General features: G+C 36.4%; 1 protein-coding gene across 4 annotated transcripts in view; it reads right to left on the bottom strand.

Annotated features, from left to right (window-relative positions):
* LOC150094869 (dynein regulatory complex subunit 3-like) overlaps nt 1-21,568 on the bottom strand; it is a 304,780-nt gene that overhangs the window by 210,300 nt on the left and 72,912 nt on the right. For all 4 annotated transcript variants that reach the window (XM_090411304.1, XM_090411301.1, XM_090411303.1 and 1 more), the window contains one exon: nt 3,342-3,458. In XM_090411304.1, the coding sequence (XP_090267430.1) occupies nt 3,342-3,458 (117 nt within the window). The remainder of the gene's footprint in view (nt 1-3,341; nt 3,459-21,568) is intronic.

Genomic DNA, 21,568 nt, shown 5'->3' with positions numbered 1-21,568 from the left:
TAACGGTATAATAGAACACAGAAACTAAGTAAATAATTAATTTATTAATTTGATGCTGATATTTCGCTGGTGTTATAACCAGCATCTTCAGAGCACAAAAACACTGTTTGTCACAATACGCGAGACTAAAACAACATGGTGTACTTAAACAAAATTGTAGCAGCAACACAAAGACTAGAGTCCTGATTTTGGTGCCCTCTATCTGAAAAAAAAAAAAAAAAAAAAAAAAAAAAAGGTATCATATATTACTAGAGTCCTAGAAAAGTGCTAGTTTTTTCTTAATATGACTGTCTCCCAGATCTTCGACAAGTTAATACAGCCATATTTGTTGAGATTTGGAGTGTGTTTTAAGGCTTCTGTCGCCTCTAAGAACAATCTCTCTGATTTATACGGGTTTCTGTGTAGTACTTTTGTGTTTTTCCAGTTGATCCTATGTGCAGGGGTATCCAGAGCATGGTCTGCTAGGTCCGACTTGATGGCTGTATTAACTTGCCGAAGATCTGGGAGACAGTCATATTAAGAAAAAACTAGCACTTTTCTAGGACTCTAGTAATATATGATAGTTTTTTTTTTTTTTTTTTTCAGATAGAGGGCGCCAAAATCAGGACTCTAGTCTTTGTGTTGCTGCTACAATTTTGTTTAAGTACACCATGTTGTTTTAGTCTCGCGTATTGTGACAAACAGTGTTTTTGTGCTCTGAAGATGGTGGTTATAACACCAGCGAAATATCAGCATCAAGTTAATAAATTAATTATTTACTTAGTTTCTGTGTTCTATTATACCGTTAAAATAATAATCAACAAGAGAAGTTGGTTTGTAGCAAACAAATGCAATGGCATAGAATGTAGCACCAATATTATTACACCCTCCATGGAGTCGGCAGACTCATCATGGGAGGTTCATTCAACTAACAACATATTTATCATATAGAATCTCAAAATCCTTAACATTCCTTGCATTAACAACCCATTCTGATAATGCATTCCATTCACTGACAATTCTCCATGTAAAAAAAAAAAAAAATATACTCTTCACCACACTTTTACATGACTTCCAAGGATGACCTCTGGTTCTTCCCCTCTCACCTTCTACTCTTTTTATAATCCCCTCTGGATTAATCCAATAAAATTCTCTCACTAACTTAAATGTCTCTATCATGTCACCTCTCTTCCTCCTATCCACCAAACTCTACAATCCAAATTTCTTCAACCTCCCTCCATAGCCAGCATTCCAAAGTCCTGATATTGTCTTAGTCACTCACCTCTGGACCCTCTCCAATGTCTCCACATCACACTGAAAACCAGGTGACTAGATCTGAGCACAACAGTCCAAGTGTCAACACTTCCTTATACTTACATGTTAGAGTACTTCTTATCATAGCAGAACTAAGATGTGCAACACTAGCAATATGCCCTCTAAACTTCAATCTACTGTCAACCATCACTCCCAAATCTCTAACTCATCCACTTCCTTCACAACGGTACCATCGATATAGTACACAGCCTTATATCTCTGCATTCCAAAATGCAACACCTTGCACTTATGATATTAAGACTACAATCCCACTCTTCCATCCAAGTAAAAAGGCTATTCAAATCTTCCTGAAAGGAATTAACATCAGCAGTGCTACTTATAATTCTTCTTAACTTTGTATCTTCAGCAAATAACTGAAGATCCCCAGTCAGTCCACATGATATATCATTTACAAACAAGTTAAACAGCAAGGGCCCAAGATCAGATTCACCCCCCCCACACACACACACACTGTTCATAATACTATTTAACAGTCAAGACCAGATTTCTCTTCTCAGACTGACATTTACTCCTAACTTTTGCTGGCACAAGCACATCATTTCCATAGCCTCAGCTTCAAAAAGAAACTTGACATCCTTTTTTCATTCAAGACATTACTGTCATCTGTTCAGCTATTAACACTACAGAGATGCCGTATCTGCCCTACCTTGGCATGGTAGAGCAGATACGGATGATACACCAAAACCTTCCCTAAATATTCTTGATTTTATTATTATTATTATTATTATTCAGGCCTCAATGGAGTCAAGAGACTCATCGTGGGAGGACCTTCCTAGGAAACACAAAATCTGTCATACTACTCCTTGAATTCACTGACCGTTCTTGCTCTCACCACTCAGGCAATGCATTCCACAGTTCAACCACTCTCCATGCAAAGAAACCACTCTTCATCCTCTTGCTCACAGCTTCTTTTCGTAACTTCCAGGGATTTTGTCCAGAAGAGTGAAGTTTGGCTAATCGGTCCTCTCTCAAGATGCTCCCAGCCATTGTCTCACAGATGGTCAGTTTCCTCGTGTCTCTTTTACAAATATATCTTTCTCTACGTCCTTGTCAACAGAACTGCATCCATCATGCCCCCCCCCCCCCCATTCTGTTAAATCTACAATAACACAAGCAACAGCTGTCCAACATCCCATTGCAGCTGAACTTCTGATTCACTGAACCTGCTGCTCCCATTCATTTTTAATTCCATTTACCCTGGTTCTGTGGAGACTTTCCCTACAAAGTGTTCTACAAAGACTGCAGCCTCTAGCTCTTCAGAAAGAATATCAGCAGTTTACTTTACTTTTCTCTTAACCCCTACTCACATATGACATTGATTTGCTATAGATATCACAGTTTCTTGTGTGCAAGAATGACACACACACACACACAAATAAATTAATTTAAAAAAAATTGCAATTTTGCCCATAGGAAGAAACCCCTGTATATCGTAGAAGGTAATGTAAAAAGCAACTTAACTGATTATATCAGACCCCAGGAAGTTTAAGATTTTTGATTTTTGTTTTACAGTAAGTTTTCACTTTTTGAAAATAAATTTTTAAAAAATTTCACAGCCCTGATAGGGTTCAAAAAGGAGCTTCCAATGATTATTATATTATATAAAATCCACCTCCATGTTTTCTATGAGATGGAGCATGAAATTCCTCAGAAATACTAGCTGATCGCAGTCTTCATGAAAGGTCCTTAATATGACGAGGGAAGACTGGAAAGTTCTGATAAATACCTAATACAAAAATGATATTAAAGCAACTGATATAACCACAAGAAAGAGCATACGAGGATATAAGAACATAAGAGCATAATATCAGAACTTTCCAGGCTGCCCTCATATTAGTTTTCTTTAGAATTGTAATAGTCTTCTAAAGATCAACAGTCAAATGACCTAAGGCATCGAATGCTTTTATTACAAACTTATTTGTGTTTCATGACAAAGTAAAAAAGATAATAGAAGTAGGCAACAATCAAAAAATTAATAATAATGAGTAAATGTGAATTTTAATAACATGCTTTTCATAAATACATACCAAGCCACACAAGATTAATCAACTCTTCCAGACCTTGAATTTTCTCAATGATATTGTTGCTCAGTTGCAATTTCTTTAAAGATTTAAATTGCCATAGATTTTCAATCTTGAGAATATCTAGCAATGAAACAAGATAATTAGAACAGATTTTACAAGTATTTAATGTTAACTTGATTGTATTTCAGGAAATATTTTTAAAATTCTACTGCTTCTCGTAATTACTTTATCACATTCTCTATGAGATAAATGTTTTGCTGTTTATATAAGATGACAGCAAAGGTAACAGTTTAATAAGATTAAACCACCTTTTTTTAAAAAAAATAGTAATTTTAATTATTAACAATTAAAAGGTTCATTGTCAGAGGTCAATCATGGTGAATGTCTAGAGAAGAGTAATTTAAGTATCTAATAAAATGTGAACATACATATTAGATCTCTTTTTATCTCTCAGTTTATTATGTAAATATAAATTATAAATATAAGGTCTTGAAATTTGGGATTCATTGATGGGAAACTTTAATACTCTATTGCTAGAACTTATACCAGAGGACATGGAGGAAACAATGGATCCTGGGGTGATGATCAATAGAAATTTGAAGTTTAAAGGACATATTGCAAAAGTGATGAGAGTAAACCCAGATCTGGTCACCAGGATTTGAAGAGGATAAATTAATCTTGGAGATAACAAAAATAATATCAGAACTATACAATGTTAGTTATGAGCTAAACTGAGCCATGTGGACTACAGGGTTTGATGGATAGAAGATGAAGAGGTGATGTGATGAGACATTTAAACTGCTGAGTAGTAGTAGTTCAAGGTTGAAAACACTGAGGAGATCTTTCATGTGGTAGAAAAGGAGGAAGGAACAAGGACAAGGGGCCATGCCTGTAAGCTTCAAATGAAAGTGGTGAGCAAGAAGATGAGAAGTGGCTAATTTTTTTGCATAGAGGATGGCTGGACCATGAAATGCTTGCCTGTTAGGGTAGTGAAAATGGTGAATGAGTGGTTACAACAGACTGTGTCGTCTAAGATGGGCCTTCCACAATGAGTCTTGTGACTCTGTGGAGATGTTGAATAATAATAATTATTATAACATAAGTTATTCTGGGAATCTAACTAGGTGGTGTTCATTGAAATTTGGTATTTGGAATCTTTAAAAAAAATATTTTCAAGCAATCTGAATTTTTCAAGAGGCCTAAAGAATGCACACTAAAGCAAGTTTAGTGTACAGCTACTGCTCTTGTTTCATTACATTTCATCTTGTTTCTATTGAGAATGTAGGTGAAATGATGGTTACTAGTTCAGTGAGCAATTACCATGGAAGTGCCTATACAGCTGAAAGAGCTGAAACAGTGCATGTGTGAGAGTGGTTGAAGTGAGTCGGTAGGGAGGGATCATATATCAAATCACTCTCCTCTAGACAGCATCAAGAGTTTTTATGAGAAGTTTTGGGTGCACCACTGCAAATATTCTAAGGATGGGAGAATTTAGGATATGTATAGCTAGTAGCTGGATGGATGAAAAGTAGCATCTTGAGCAGAAAAGAAAAGGTTTTAAGTTTTTTAGTAGCTGATGAAACTAATGATGTAATGTGTTTATGTCAAGAGAAGCCAGAAGTAAATGTTAGCTCAAGGAGCAAGAGCAGATCCTATGTGGATGGTTGTGGTCTCCCATGATGAGTCTTCAAACTCCATGGAGGCAGCCGTGCAATAATAATAATTTCGAAGAAAATTGTTGATAGGAAGCTGTTAATAATATAAACTTAAACATGGTAGGACTGTTATAGTATACAATAAAATTCATATAAATATCTTTACATGATTTTGTTTATGAAAGATTTTATTGTTGGTTCTGTTAATTAAATAATCGGAATAAAAGATGTATATAAATATTATTATGTTGATAAAATAATGTGCATCAAAATGATATTCTTTTGTAAGAAGATATAGCCCTATGCTTGCAGTATTTCTACCAATAGATGACCAATGAGGTGATTAAGATTAGCTGAGCCTTATGGTTAAACCCACCAATGGAAACAGTTCTTCGTTTAGCATCAACAAGGAGAATCAACCAGATGTACATATCTCATACATCAATGGATTTAAAATATATGTAGATATTTTCTACCAATTGCATGATATAGACAGAAGCATCATTTTAAATGCACCATGAATAAATGCATCCAGCTCGGCTTTAAACTGCTCTGTGCTGTTTGTGGTGCCCTGCTGTCAAGACATCATTCATGCAGTTACACATCATAGAGAATACAGAGTATGCTATGTTGTGCTAATGGATGGGAAAAGAATCACTAGAGAGCAAGAGAGAGAGAGAGAGATGTAGTAAAAAAAAAAAAAAGGAAACAGATACAGAAAAAAGCAGGAGTTGTGATGGAATCCCATAAGAAATAAGGAAAATAAACAGAAGGAATGAATGATGAATTTCTGTGGATTCCATAGAGAAATTAATGTATCTCTAGCATTTTTTTTTTTTTTTTTTTGTGATTGAAGATTGCAAAGAAAAGCATGCATTGTGTTTATGGAACTGACAGCTGCCAAATGAAAGCACAGTAATGTTCCAAATAGTTATTATTTTCTGATTCCTTGCTGGATAGTTGAAGCCTATTTAATAAATTGTGAAGGCTTTGGTTAACTGCTTAAAAATAGAAACAGAATATGTTTTCAATAAAGAATAGTTGAAGACACTTGCTTTTCTTGTGTATGAGTGTGCACATGCATGTGTGTAATTAAATACAAGAATATTTCTTTCTTTTAAGGTTACACGGTGGTCTGCATTCATAGTGAAGAATTTATGGAGATACAACACGTGTTAGAATAATTACTTTACTTTAGGAAAGTAACATTTGACATTTCGACTTCTGTATTGAGGTCATCAAGAATCTCTGATACCTTTTACAGCACTCTTTCCTCCATTTCTACGATTTTTTAACAGCTTCCAGAATATTTTACCATCTTCCTGATATTTCAGTGTTCTTACCAAGTCTTCTCATGACTTATGTTCAGCTAGGTTTACACAATGCTTCAATTTCTTACATTTTTCTCTGTATTTTATTTTCATAGATCTGCAAAAGTTTTGCATCTTGGTCTGTTATGCTCCAGGTTTCTGCTCCATATAAATCTATTTTAACACTGCTTGATAGAATTTTGGAAGATAATAAATGATGCAGAGATTGATAAGATCTACTAGAGGCATGTATAATAACTCATATTTCTATACTAATTTTATTATCTTGAGTGATCAATGATCCAAGATATTTAAAGGAAGTGGCATTTTCAAATTTCAGGTTATTGATGAGAAACTGATCATTTTCTCCTTGACTGTTGTTTCTACATAGATTAAAATATTCATTTTATCCTGAGTGATTGATAATCCTAGTTTTTCAGAAGTTTTAAGTTTTCTGAATGTTATTTTAATGTCTTCAGCATTTCCCCAGGCATATATCATCTTCTCTTCCATCTAAGATGGGTTGAGTCTTCTCTTGAGCAGGATCTTCCAGTCTTATCTATTCCTTGCTGTTCGAAAAAGTTCCTTATATGTTCTGTGTTCTGCATACCGAGATTTTCTTTATTAATTTCAGCCAGGTAATTCTTGGTCTTCCGGGTCTTCTTTTTTCAGTTGGAAAAGTATTGATTAGGACGTTAGGGAGTCTGTCTGCGTCCATGCATACAGTGTGGTCAAACCATCTCAGTTGTTGTTTTCTAATTTTTTCTATTATTGTCTTTTTATACAATAATTCTTGTCTGACTGTGCTGTTTGTTTTCTTTTCTAACCAACTTGTTCTATTTATTTTTCTTAAGCATTTCATTTCAAATGCCAGCAGTTTTTTCTCCTCTCTTTTCTTAAATGTCTATGCTTCTGCTCCATAGATGACTGTTGGTATAATTATTGATTCATATAATTTGATTTTGGCTTGCTTAGATATCTTGTTTGTTTTCCATATTTTCTGAAACGTGGTCGTCCATCCTATCACTATTCTGTGCTTGATTGTTTTGAGTTCATCTATTGTTTCTGTTAGTTTTGATCCAAGATATATGAAGTTGTCTACTTGTTCTCCATTTAGGGTGGTTGAGATGGTAGTTCTGTTCTTCCCTATTTTCATCACTTTTGTCTTTTGTATATTTATTGTCATGTCATATGTTTTACAGGTTTCGTTTAGCTTGTTTATCAACCTTTGTAGTTCATTTGGGGTTCTTGCAATAAGGACGATTACAACTATTTGAATGAAAGACTAATAGAAATTAGACTCAAGACATTAAGAGGCCACATAACAATAATTGGTGCATATGCACCAGAAGAGGGAAAAGAAGAAGACAGTAATATATTTTATAAAGAATTACAGAATGCCATAGATAAAACAAACAAAACTGACTATTTACTGCTAGCAGGAGATTTAAATGCCAGAATAGGAAACAAAAAATACAAAACAAACATAGGTAAATTTGGCAAAGATACATGTAATCAAAATGGTCGCAGATTGCACGATTTTGTGATTTATAATAATATGAGAATAATGAATTCAATGTTTAAACACAAGGAAATACATAAATATACTTGGTCAGCCAGAGGATACAAATCAGTAATTGACTACGTTATCACAAATTTTAAATTAGGGGAGTTAATTATAGACATAAGAGCATATCGAGGCTTTGAATTAAATTCTGATCATTATATGGTATCAGCAAAAATTCATTTTAAACCAAAGTGGCTAAAAACACATAGAATTGAAAATTCTTACAGCCAACATTTCTTCACACAAAATTTCTTCATTACAGGATCCTCAAGTTAGACTACAATATCAAAATGCACAAACTTAAAAACAGAAACCACACATGAATCAAGTGACATAGAAGATGAATGGGAAAATTTGAAACAAATTCTCACAAAAGCAGCAACAGAAACCTTAGGAATAAAGCACAAATGGATTAGAAAAAGAGGACTATGAGACTGGAACCAAGAAATAGAAAATATAATAAAAACCAAAAAGGACAGTTACCAGAAATGGCTAAATTCCAAAACAATAGAAGCAGAAATAGAGTATAAAAGAAATAATGCAATTGCAAAACGAGAAGTAAGGAAAAAACATAGAGAAAGATAGAACAATTTCGTAACAGAACTAGAAAAGGATTTATTTAAGCCACAACTCAAAACCTATAAAGTAATAAAATACACGAATATAGAAATAAAAGAAAAGATAAAAATACAAACAATAGATTTAGAAAAATGGGTGACCTATTTCCAAAATCTCTGGACAGATGAGAACAATGAATTAAAATTTTATAAGACAAAGAATGACCTAATAGAAAATATCACAATATTAGAACTGAAAAATATAATAAAGAAGATGAAAAATAGGAAAACGCCAGGAGAAGACAATATAAATATAGAACTATACAAAAATGCAGGTGAAAAATTTAATGAAAAACTTTTGAAATTTTTTAATATGGTTTGGATGTCCGGAAAAACCCCTAACTCTTGGAAAAAAGCACTGGTCATCCCACTCTATAAAAAAGGAAATAAAGACAATTGCAATAATTATAGGGGAATTAGCCTGCTGAATACAGGATATAAAATATATGCAGGAATATGAAAAGAGAAACTAAGCAGCATTGTAGAAAACAAATTACTAGAAGAACAAAGTGGCTTCCAAAAAAGCCGATCCTGCATAGATCCAATTTTTACTTTAAAATTATTAATAGAAAAGAGAAGAGAATTTCAAAAAGAAACACATGTGGTGTTTATTGATTATGAAAAAGCGTTTGACAAAATTAGTAGACAAAAATTGTTTAAAATATTAACCAATTTAAACATACCAAACCAACTTTTACAATCTATTCAAGAAATATATACAGGAAATAAAATAGCAGTTAAATTAGAACACACCTCAGAATGGAAAGATATATCAAGAGGAGTACGACAAGGATGTACCCTCTCACCTCTGCTTTTCAATATATATATAAATGAAATATTAACAATCTGGAAACAGAATAACCCATTTGGTATACAAATGACCCCGCAAATGAAGATAGATACACTACTATTTGCAGATGATCAAATAGTATTAGCTACATCAGAAGATGACTTACAAAGATCATTAAAATCATTAAATGATATCTCAAAGCAATATAATATGACAATATCCAAAGAAAAAACAAAAATAATGGCATTCAAAGGAGAAAACCCAATAAGAAGTAAAATAGGGATAGATAATAAAATACTAGAACAAGTAAACACTTTCAGATACTTGGGATGTGATCTATCATACGAAGAAGAAAAAGCCATAGACACTAAAATATCAAACTTTGTCAAAGTAAATGGCATAATAAATAATATATTTAGGCCATCCCTGGTACAAAAACACACTAGAATCAGACTATATAATGTCTTGTCAAAACCAACTCTACTATACGGAAGCAAAACATGGACCATGAAAAGGAAAGATGAAAAACGAATTCAAACAGCAGAAATGAAGTTCCTCAGAAAAACAGTTGGATATACCAAGTGGGACCACAAAACAAATGAAGAAATCTTACAATCCCTAAAAATAAAACCAATTAATTACTACATAAGACAGTATAAACAAAAATGGCTAGAACATTTAAATCGAATGGACAACAGCAGACTACCAAAAATATTATACAGATACAAAATAAGTGGAAAAAGAAGAATCGGAAGACCAAGAAAGAGATGGCATGAGACCGGAACAGGCCACATGGCCTATATTCCGTGTTAGGAAGAAGAAGAAGAAGCAATAAGGACGAGATCATCTGCACATCATCTGCATGTGTTAACTTTTACAGTTGCTCGAATACATTTTTTTAAAACTATATTAAATAGAATGGGTGAAAGGACAACTTCTTGCTTCAATCCAATCTTAATAGCAAAAGGTTCAGATCTAATTCCATTAGCCAATATCATGTTTCTACTCTCAGTGTTCAAATTTTGATTAAACATATTATTCTATGAGGTATTCCAAGTTCATTTAATATTCCCAAAAGACTTTCTCTATGAATGCCATCACATGCTATTCTAGAATCTATAAATAAAATAATATGGGCTTCCCAATTATATTTCCTTTTTTTTTTCTTTAGTATCTGTCTTAGTGTAAAGATCTGGTCAACTGTGAACTGTTTCTTCAGAATCCTGCTTGATATTTGCCTATATTTTCTTCAGCATGTGATGAGATTATTTTACTAAAATTTTGTAGCCTGCAGACAGCAGCTATATCCCTCAGTAATTTTCACTTTATTTCACGAGTTTATGTATTTCTGTGGTTAATTCATTACTGCTGTAAAACTCGATGTAGCTTGGAAGTACCAAAGAGCTTTACATCGATTTTTACCGAGATCAAGTCTCATGAGATTGTTATAAATATAACTTTGTATGTCTCTATATATTTTACGCTAAATATTAATGAAAATAACCCTGTGGGAATTGACTGTACTTACTGCTTTAACAAAGATTTCTAGAATGTAAAAAACAAAGGCAACTTTGCCACTGGAACTTTGTATGATAGCTATGTATAAGGGCACAAGAAAGTTGTTTATGATTTAAGTGTATAAGAAAGTTGTTTGCGAGTTCTGCGTATAAACACCTTCAAAGTTAAGTGCCAAAGAGATTGGCAAGTTTCAGACAAATTACCACTGCCCGACAAGATAGGATTAAAGGAGTGCACAGAGGAGAAGAAAGAACGGGTCGGTCTTAACAGAAGATCAAGGAGTCGTGTCGAATTCTTCGGGGGTTACAACCTTTCGTGCAAGATCCCAGAGAATGTGAAATAAAAAGGGACTGAGCCGAACATCATGGGCGGCAGAGAACCAGGGAGTTGGCAGTTTAAGGCTGAAATATCAGCAGTTAGAGGTAGAAGTTCCAGAAGTAGGATCCAGAAGACCGGACATTACGGCAAACCCACGCCAGAGGAGAAGAATGGGAATAATGAGAGAACAGCTGATGTAAATACCCGAGGCAGTGTCAGTTGGATGTCCTTTTGCCGTGGGAGGTCAATCAAAGCCAAAAGCCTCAGCGCGATCTTCAAGCCTGTATGCTGAAACCTCTTGACTGACTTTTCGAGTACTGGAAAACTGCAGTCCAAAGCCTGCCAATATCCTGACGAAACACCCCTGAAACAAGACTCTCCAGATGGAAGCCTAAGGCTCGAGATGAAAGGAAAAGCATAGGGACTTTAGTGCAGGACCTTTGGATGAGTGCGTGACATAGAGCCTCTGTAAGTTTGTTCCATCTTTTATTGTACATTCCTTTTGTAATCTAGGAGATTTATACCACCCTATTTACACTGCATGTCAATTCATTTGTGCCCACCATCACAATCATCTCATCCACCCTGCTTAATTGCCATAGCCACACATTCTATCATTCCTCCAGGCAAACCCTCTTCTGGTATCCTATCTTGAACACCACGGATCATTGAGTCTCCATACATCACACCTCTCACCACTCTCTGTTCCTTGATTGCTCACCTGCATCCCCACCCCCACTAGCTCTCTCTCTCTCTCCTCTAACACTTTCATAAAAATGTTCTTCATGTTCCCATACTTACCTGATGTCTTGGTATCTCTCTCTATCCCTAGTTCCAGCACTCCTTTCCATTCTTCTTTCTCCCTCTCCTACTGTTTCTACTCTCTCCTCTTCTATCATTCCCATAACTCTCTCTCATTCCCTTTCTTCTACCATTTCTATTCTCTCCTCTTCTATCATTCCCATAACTCTCTCTCATTCCCTCTCTTCTACTGTTTCTATTCTCTCCTCTTTATCATTCCCATAACTCTCTCTCATTCCCGCTCTTCTACCATTTCTATTCTCTGCTCTTCTATCAATCCCATAACTCTCTCTCACTCCTACTCTGATTCACCTTGCATTCATCTCTTCCATTTGCTTAATGTCATCTGTCTCAACTCATTCCCGAGACATCCACCGCTTCTTTCAGTTCATCTCTCTCTCTGCAAGCTACCCACTCTTGCTCACCATTCATCCTCCCAATTAAGACTATCTCCGAAAACTTCACAATTATTCAAACTTTCCACACCCCCACACTTACTTTTTCATTTATATTTTGCTCGTTATTCTCTCCTTCTATCACACTACTAGTTTCTCTAGGTCGATATTCTCCCACTTCTGATGCAACGCTGCTGAGATCGGTTAAGAGATTGATTATTAAGCCAGATATTTTTTTTTTTTTTTCTTTTCTCTCTCTTTTTTTAGCTTGCTCACATTCTTCATTAAACCATTTTTACACTGTATTTTAGTTTGAATTCTAAGTTTTCTACTGCTACTTTTATGCTATCCTTAATATGGATACAGCAATTTTCAATATTTTCCTTCTCTTTCAACTGTTGATTTTCAATTTTAGTTTTAACTCAATCTCATATTTTCTGCTCCTCTTTTGATCTAGTTATTATTATTATTATTATTATTCAGGCCTCCATGGAGTCAAAAGACTCATCGTGGGCGATCCTTCCTAAGAACATAAAGTCTGTCAAGACTCATCAAGGGGAGGTCGCCCCCCCAAGAAACACAAAGTCTATCACACCACTCCTTAAACTCGTTGACCGTTCTCGCTCTCACCACTCCATCAGGCATTGCGTTCCACAGCTCAACCACCCTCCATGCAAAGAAACCACTCCTCACCCTCTTGCTCACAGTTTCCTTTCGTAACTTTCAGGGATGGCCTCTTGTCATCACTCCTTCCCACTGTTCAACCATGCCAAAGAACTCCCCAGTGTCAACCCTGTAACCACCTCTCAACAGTTTAAAAGTCTCAATCATATCACCTCTCCTTCTATCCACCAAACTCTGCAGTCCACATTCCCTCAGCCGATCCTCATAACTATCCTTGTACAGTCCTGAAACCATCTTTGTCATCCATCTCTGTATCATTTCCGCAATTAATTTATCCCCTTCAAATCCTGGAGACCAAATCTGAGAACAATAGTCCAAGTGTGGTCTGATCACAGACTTATACAATGGAATGATAACCCTCTTATCTCTGCAGGTCAGTGTCCTTCTCATAATTGCAGCAACCTTTGCAATATGTCCCCTAAACTTCAGGTTTCTATCAACCATCAACCCCAGATCTCTCGTCTCCCCTACTTCCTCCACCATAACTCCTCCCATTCAGTATGCAGCATCCCATCGATGTTTCCCAAACCTCAAGACCTTACATTTTGCTGCATTAAACCGACACCCCCATTCATTTGCCCATCTATCTAGCTTATTCAAATCCTCTTGCAAGGCCACCACATCTGCACTATTACTAATAATCCTTCCCAGCTTCGCATCATCCGCAAACAACTGAATATCCCCTTGCAATCCACTGGCAATGTCATTGATATAAAGGTTAAACAATATAAGTCCTAGTACTGAACCCTGTGGGACCCCACTTGTAACCTTCTGCCTCCTTGAAACTGTTCCACCATACACAACTCTCTGATACCTATCAGACAGCCAATCCTGAATCCAGTTGACCAATCTGTCATCCAGAACCATGTGTTGCAACTTAAATATCAGCTTATCATGTGGCACCCTGTCAAATGCCTTTGCTAAGTCTAAGAAAATTGCAGTATATGCCTTTCCCTCATCTAATGTTCTTGTAACTTTATTATAAAAAGCTAGCATATTGCTAAAACAAGAGCACCCTTTCACAAATCCATGTTGACTCTCACAGATAACATTACCCTCATCTGCCCAATATCGTATATGGTCCCTCACTACCTTCTCCAAGATCTTAACAACTACCGATGACACACAGACTGGCCTATAATTAGATACTTCCAGTCTGTTACCACCCTTATGCAATGGCACTATCTTACCTTCCTTCCATTCCCTGGGCATCTTTGCCGAAGCCAGACTTTCATTGAAAAGCCAGGTTAAAGGCACTGTCAGTTCCCTGGCACATTCTCTCAAAACTCGTGGTGAAATACCATCCAGTCCCAAAGCTTTACTGACATCGAGAGTACTCAGTATCTGAAATACACTCTCCTCCTGTACCTCTAAACCTCGAACCAGCCCTATCCCTCTAGCATTAAAACTGACTCCTCTAGGATGAAATACTACAATAAAGTGTTCATTGAACAATTCCACTATGTCCTCTGCATCAGTCACTCTATTCCCATTTTTATCCCACAATATCATTCTTCCACAGTCATTTCTCCTCCTGCTGGCCACATAGCTAAAAAATTCCCTAGAATTTTCTTTGGATCTTAGGGCTAATCTCCTCTCATATTCCAGTTTCATCTTCCTTACCATACTAGTCACTCTTCTGGCCTGTGTCTTATACTCTTCATGCAGCTTCTCTTCTCCTATCTCCTTATATCTCTTCCACAGCCTCTTTTTTCGCATGCAATTCCTGTTTAATATTGTGTGTCATCCGCTTTCCTCCAAATTGTGTCCTCTTGTTCACTCGTGTTATACAACTTACCATTGCTGCTAACAAATATTCTTTCATAATTTCCCACGCACTAATGATATCCCAACCTTCCAATTCCTCCCTCCATGAAACTTCCCCAAGTTGACGTCTAAGACTATTATAATCACCTGCTTTATAATTCCACATAAGTTCCCGATACTGCTGCATGTCTATTCATTTTCCAAGTAAAACCATATGGTCACTCTCTCCAACTGGTGGGAGAGATGTCATCTCAGTTATTATGAACTCTTCTGATGCTATAACCAAATCCAAAACTCTTGAACCTCTTGTTCCCTCTGTTACATGTTGCCTAAGACATTTGTCCCTCAAGAATTCTAGAAATTCCATTCCCCTATTGCTACATGCATCTTCCTCTCTCCAATTTATACTACTGTAGTTAAAATCTCCTATAACAATCATTCTTCTTGCACTTGCCAAACTTAGCTGTCTAAACATCTCCTGGTCCCCATCCTCTGTGCTCCTGGGTCTGTAGCAACACCCCACTAAATATCCTGTCTTGCCTACCTCTACCTCACACCATATGCTCTCAAAATCATTTGTCTCACTTCCTTCCAAAGCCTCCACTCTTAGAGGACATAGGTCATCACTTATCATAAGCTGTACCCCACCACCAAGCTTTCCCCTCCTATCCTGATGAAAAATGCTATATCCAGCAACTTCTATTCCTGTAATTATATCCCCTTCTGTCAACCATGTCTCAGTGATCCCAATAATTTTTGGCCAGGCCGATGCTATCTGCGCCACCAATTCCTCTCCCTTATTCCGGATACTCCTGGAATTAGTATAAAGCATATAAATGCTAGTGTTTCTATACCCAGCATTATCCCTTCTAGACTCCACTGGGCTCAGTGTTACCTGACATCGTCTCCCTTCTCCCAAGTATCCATTCCCACAGGAGGCCACCCCTGCTATCATCCTCCCTGGGACACACTGACTCGTTCAGAACAGCAATCTCTCCAGATGCCTACGTCCTTCCTCATTCAAATGTAAGCTGTCTCTCGCATACAATTCCTCTCTTTCCTCAAACACACTCCAAGTATCCACAAATACCAGTCCTCTCTTGTCACACATTCTCGCTATTATGCCATTCAATATCACTGCTCTTCTGCTCAGTTCATCATTATCATACCTAGGCAACACACACACTATTTTTCCTCTCTCTGTCTTCTTCCGTACAGCCTCAAGCAAAAATCTCATATTTCTCCCTGCCCAACTTACATTACCACTCAAATCATTTGTTCCTACCATCACAATCATCTCATCCACCCTTTCACCTCTCTTAATTGCCATAGCCACCCTTTCTATTGTTCCTCCTGGCAAACACGCCTCATGCATCCTATCTTGAACACCACAGATCATTGAGTCGCCATACATTATACCTCTTACCATTCTCTCTCTCCTATTGTTTCCATTCTCTCCTCTTCTTTCATTCCCATAGGTCTTTCTGATTCCCTCTCTTCTAGCATTCCCATACCGCTCTCTCTCCTACTGTTTCCATTCTTCCCTCTTCTAGCACTCCCATACATCTCTCTCATTCCGTCTCTCCTACTGTTTCCAACCTGTCGTCTTCTATCATTCCCATATCTCTCTCTCTCATTCCATCTCTCCTACTGTTTCCATCCTCTCGTCTGCTAGCATTCCCATACCTCTTTCTCTCATTCATTCTCTTCTACTGTTTCCATTCTCTCCTCTTCTAGCACCCAGATACCTCTCACTCATTCCCTCTCTTCTGTTTCCTTTCTCTCCTCTTCTAACACTCCCAAATTTCTCTCTCTCTCCCCCACTCTGATTCGGCTTGCATTTATCTCTTCCATTCTCCTAATCTTATCTTTCATACTTCTGCTCTCATTCACAAGACATTCCACCTCCTCTTTCAGCTCATCTATCTCCCTCTGCAGGTCAGTCACTCTTAATCTAAATTCACTCTCCCAAACAAAACCATCTCCTTAACTTTCACAGTCACTCATGCCTTCCACACTATCAACTATTATTTTCTCATTCATATATATATATTTTTTAATTCTCTCCTATCACACTACTTGTCTTCCTACATTCATTCCCCATTCCTGGAGCAACAAGGTCGGATATTGATAATTCGACACTTATTTCCTCCCACTGCCTGCATTTTGCACACATACGCTCTCCGCTCTCTTTAACAAGCCATATATCTAATTCCCGAGACGCATACATGCTGCAAGTACTGCATGCCACAAAATCCCTTATGATATTTCTTATAATAGAGTTCTTAAATGGCAGAGGACTTGGCGATACGCCACTTGCAACTGCAGCTGAATCCGCCATCATTCCTTACTGCCAAGTAGCGTAATCGTTAATTATTCAATTAATAAATTCCATTAAATAAATAGAAAAAAAAGTACAAACAATTACAAGCAAAACAAAACATTTGAGTACACTAAATAAAATGAAATATAACTAAATATAGTAATGAAAACTTAGCTTCGTTTTATCTTCCACCGTTATGCATTCGATTCCGATGGTAACCAAAATATATTATATCGCGACAGCAACTAACTTCCAAAAAACAACCACTGAAGTATACTCGTATTCAGAGAAACAATTTAGCACTCAAAAACGTAGAAAAACGGGGGAAAAAACGGACTATTCACTGATTGTATCTCAGCTGACTCACATGTGCTGAAAAATATTTACTATAATTTTAAGAATAAACCTAAAGAATAGCATCAGTTAGAAACTCTGTATTACCAATATTAAAACACCTACTTCACTGTCTGTAGAAGTTTTCATATCTTCATTAGTTATTAAAGCATAACCTATTAAAATCCTTACATCTGTAATGGGACAATAGAATAGATCCTCCCTTGTAATTTGGTAAAATAAGTCTAGCATTTATAAAATGTTGTGTGTTTTGAATTCATTAAGTATAGCTCATGAACTATGATGCCTCTCAGTCTTTAGTCACAACTTGAATTTTTAAAAAATGAGAGAGAGAGATTATGGAGTTTCTGCAGTATGTTTTACAAAAACATAAACAGGCACATTGCAATATGATGTGAAGACTACACATCATATTGCTGATATAATATAAAGTACACTGATAAAAAGTTATACAGATAAGGTAGTGATGTAAGGTAAAGAGGTATTGATGCCTTTATATAAGGCTGGTCAGATCACATATGGACTATTGTGCTCAAATAGTTTTCATTTCATTGTAATGTGGAAACACTCACAAGGATCCAGAGACAAATAATCACAATGCTATTAGGAGTCTGGAATGGTGGCAATGCAGAATGGTTAAGGGAATGTAGATTGTTAGGTGAATGGAAGGAAAAGAGGTGATATGATAGAGACCTCTTCAAGTTAGTGAAAGGATTTTGCCAGATTAATACTGAAGGGATTATAAAAAGAGTTGAGGGTGAGAGGAATGAACAAGAGACCATTCCTGGAAGTTGTGTAAAGATACAGTGAAGAAGAATGTGAGGAATAGATTTTTTATGCAGTTAATGTGAAATGATTTCAAGATTCAATATGAGAAACATGTTGCTTGTTAAGTGGGGTCTCACATGATGAGCAGTTACTGTAATAATATTTTGAAACCACTAAATAAGAAATGACACAACAGAATCTACTCTATACTGTACCAACTGAAGTGGTATCATCTGGCAGTCCATCTAGAAATTGTTTGATTGCATCTTTGGGTCTACCACAGTGAGTCTTAGTAGCTTTAGGTAAGGTAGCTTTAGGAGTCCATTGTGGTGTTCATGCAATAATAATAATAATAATAATTTTGTATACTGTCTGTCTGTTCATAGATTGCATAATTCATTTTCTCATTATTGGTTTTATTCAAATTTTTTTGGCTATCTTGTATGTATTTCTATTCTCAGTTATTGGTTCTTTATGTTCAACACTTCTAATTATATACCATCTCAGCTCTGACAATCTTGTACCAATTATATGTCATTTTAATCTTCAAAAAATGCACACAGGTATGTCAAATTAATAATTCTTCCTAGTCATTATTCCACATAGGTTTAATATAATTTTCTTTTATATATTATGTTTATATTATATGCATTATGCCTAAAGAGAAAAGTTTTCAACCAATGCTAGCCTGGTTGGCTGAGTGGTTAGCATATCCACTCTCCATCAAAAGGCTGTGAGTTCAAATCCTGCCATGGGCATGGATGTTTGTGACTGTCTGTGGAAATACTGGTGGTGGGCGGTCGATGGCATTGGCGTAGTTGCAGTTGGTGGATTGAGTGGTGGAGGCAGAGAGATGTAGAGTAGGTGTCCTCCCTTGGTGAGTCTTTCGACTCCCTGGAGGTGCCACATAATAATAATACAGTGGTACCTCGACTTACGAACTTAATTCGTTCCTAACCACAGTTCGTATCTCGAAACCCAATTTTCCATTATATCTTATGGGAAATCAATTAATCCGTTCCAAGATTCAAAAATTCAAAAAAAAAATTCAAAAAAATAAAAACACTATTCTCAACTAAATGAAGAAAATGCAAAGAAATGGAGGAGGAGCATTTTTACACTAGAAATATGCATTTTGTATACCATTACATATTAATTTTTATTTATGAAATCTTTGGTTTTACATGATTAGTATGAAAACCATCTTCCATTAAATTGTAAAAAAAATCAATTTTCTTGTGGCTGGTTTTGTGGTTCAGGAGTTTTTTGATTTGTTGTCATCAGTTGCTTCTTTTTGTCTCTTAGGTGAGGGAGGTTTAAAAACCTATCCAACGTTCACTGAATCTGTCATTTCCTTAACACCCTTCCAAAGTGATTAATGACATTGTCATTGAAAAATATTGGTAGCTTTAGAAACAACAACTTGATTTGGATGCCACTTGTTAACCAATTCTTGCAACTTGCCCCAATGCTACAAGATTTTTTTTATGTCACTTGTTGAAATTGCTCCCTTTTTGTTGCTGTCTTCTTCATCCTCTGAAGACATTTGCTTTTCCTCCTTATCCCTTTCTTTTTTTCCTGCTCTCTTCTTAACTCCAGTAGCTCTTCAGTGGTCAGCTCAATGTTGTGCTCCTCTACATCTGCTTCATCAACTTCCAAATGCATGGTCTTGCCCAGGAGACAACTATATCTACAATGTCAATTTCACTTTCAGGTCCTTCCAATGCAGTTCCTCGGACACAGTCAGGCTACACCTTTTTCCAGGCTGATTTTATAGTTCTCACAGAAACATCTTCTCATGCCTGACTAATAAGATGCAAACAATGAAGAATATTGAAGTGATTCTTCCAGAATTTCCTGAGGATTAATTCTATGTCGGTGATAACTTCAAAACATCTTTGGAAAAAAACTTTTTGAATATACAGGGTGTCCCAAAATTCATGCAAGATTTAAATTTAGCACCATTTGTGCGGTAAAGTGTTGCCAATGAGAAAAAAAGACCGCGTGAGAGCTGACAGTTCAGGGTTATTAAAAATGGAGCGCTACACGAAAGAACAATGCATTTTTATTGTTGAGCAATATTTTATAAATAATGAAGGTTTGGCAGCTACAGTTTGCAATTTTCGTACAAAATATGGTCAGAATAGTGATTTAACTTCATCAACTGTGAAAAGCTTAATTAAAAAATTCAAGGAAACTGGATCAATTAGTGATCTTATACACTCTGGCCATCCTTCAACAAGTCGTTCAACAGAAAACATCGAAGCAGTTCGTGAGAGTGTTGCTGAGAGTCCAGGAACATCAATTTGGCACCGTGGTCTTGAATTGGACATTTCGAGAAGCTCTCTACAGCGTATTCTCACGAAAGATTTGCATCTTTATGCTTACAAAGTTCAATTGACTCAAGAACTGAAGCCTACTGACTACACACAGCAAAGAGAGGTCGTTGAATGGATTATGGAACAACAATAAGTGGATGCTTATTTTTTGAACAAAATCATCTTCAGCGATGAGGCTCATTTTCATCTTGATGGCTTCGTTAATCGACAAAATTGTCGCATTTGGGATTCAGAAAATCCACGAGTGATTGTTGAGAAACAAATGCATCCACAACGTGTCACTGTTTGGTGTGAATTTTGGGCTCGAGGCATCAGTCCATTCTTCTTCAAAAATGCGGCTGGTAAGGCAATAACAGTTAATGGTGCTCGCTATTGCAACATGATAATCCAGTTTTTTGTGCCTAAATTGATGTGGATATGGATGTGGACGACATGTGGTTTCAACAAGACTGTGCCACATGCCATACAGCTCGAGAAACAATCAATTACTGCATGAGTCATTTCGTGGTCGAGTAATTTCCCATTTTGGTGATCAGAATTGGCCGCCCAGATCATGGCTTAACGCCATTGGACTTTTTTCTTTGGGGTTTTTTGAAGTCTAAGGTTTATACCAACAAGCCCACGACCACCCATGCCTTGAAGGAGGAAATTGAGCACTGTATCAATGAAATTCAGCCACATTTATGCAAAATGGTCATGGAAAATTTCGACAAAAGAGTGCGTATGTGCCAGCAAAACCATGGAGGCTATTTACCCGATATGCTATTCCAAGCATAACCCTATACTGTATACTTTATGAATCAATAAGAAATTACAATTTTTAATTAAAAACCTGTGTTTTCTATCAAAATTACTTCTTGCGTGAATTTTGGGACACCCTATATAAAGCTTTTTGAAGTTGGAAATAACATATTGATTCATTGGTTGGAGGAGTGGTGTGGTATTAGGAGGCAAGAACTTAATTTTGATGAAACTAAACTCTTCAACCAAATCTTCTTCCAACTTTGGTGGATGTGCTGGAGCA

Source organism: Typopeltis vanoorti, chromosome 21, assembly GCF_054136105.1.
Source record: "Typopeltis vanoorti isolate ZY-2024b chromosome 21, IOZ_Tvanoo_1.0, whole genome shotgun sequence".
Taxonomy (NCBI): Eukaryota; Metazoa; Arthropoda; class Arachnida; order Uropygi; family Thelyphonidae; genus Typopeltis; species Typopeltis vanoorti.
Note: the sequence above shows the minus strand (reverse complement) of the source record. Positions and strands in the feature narration are given on the sequence as shown.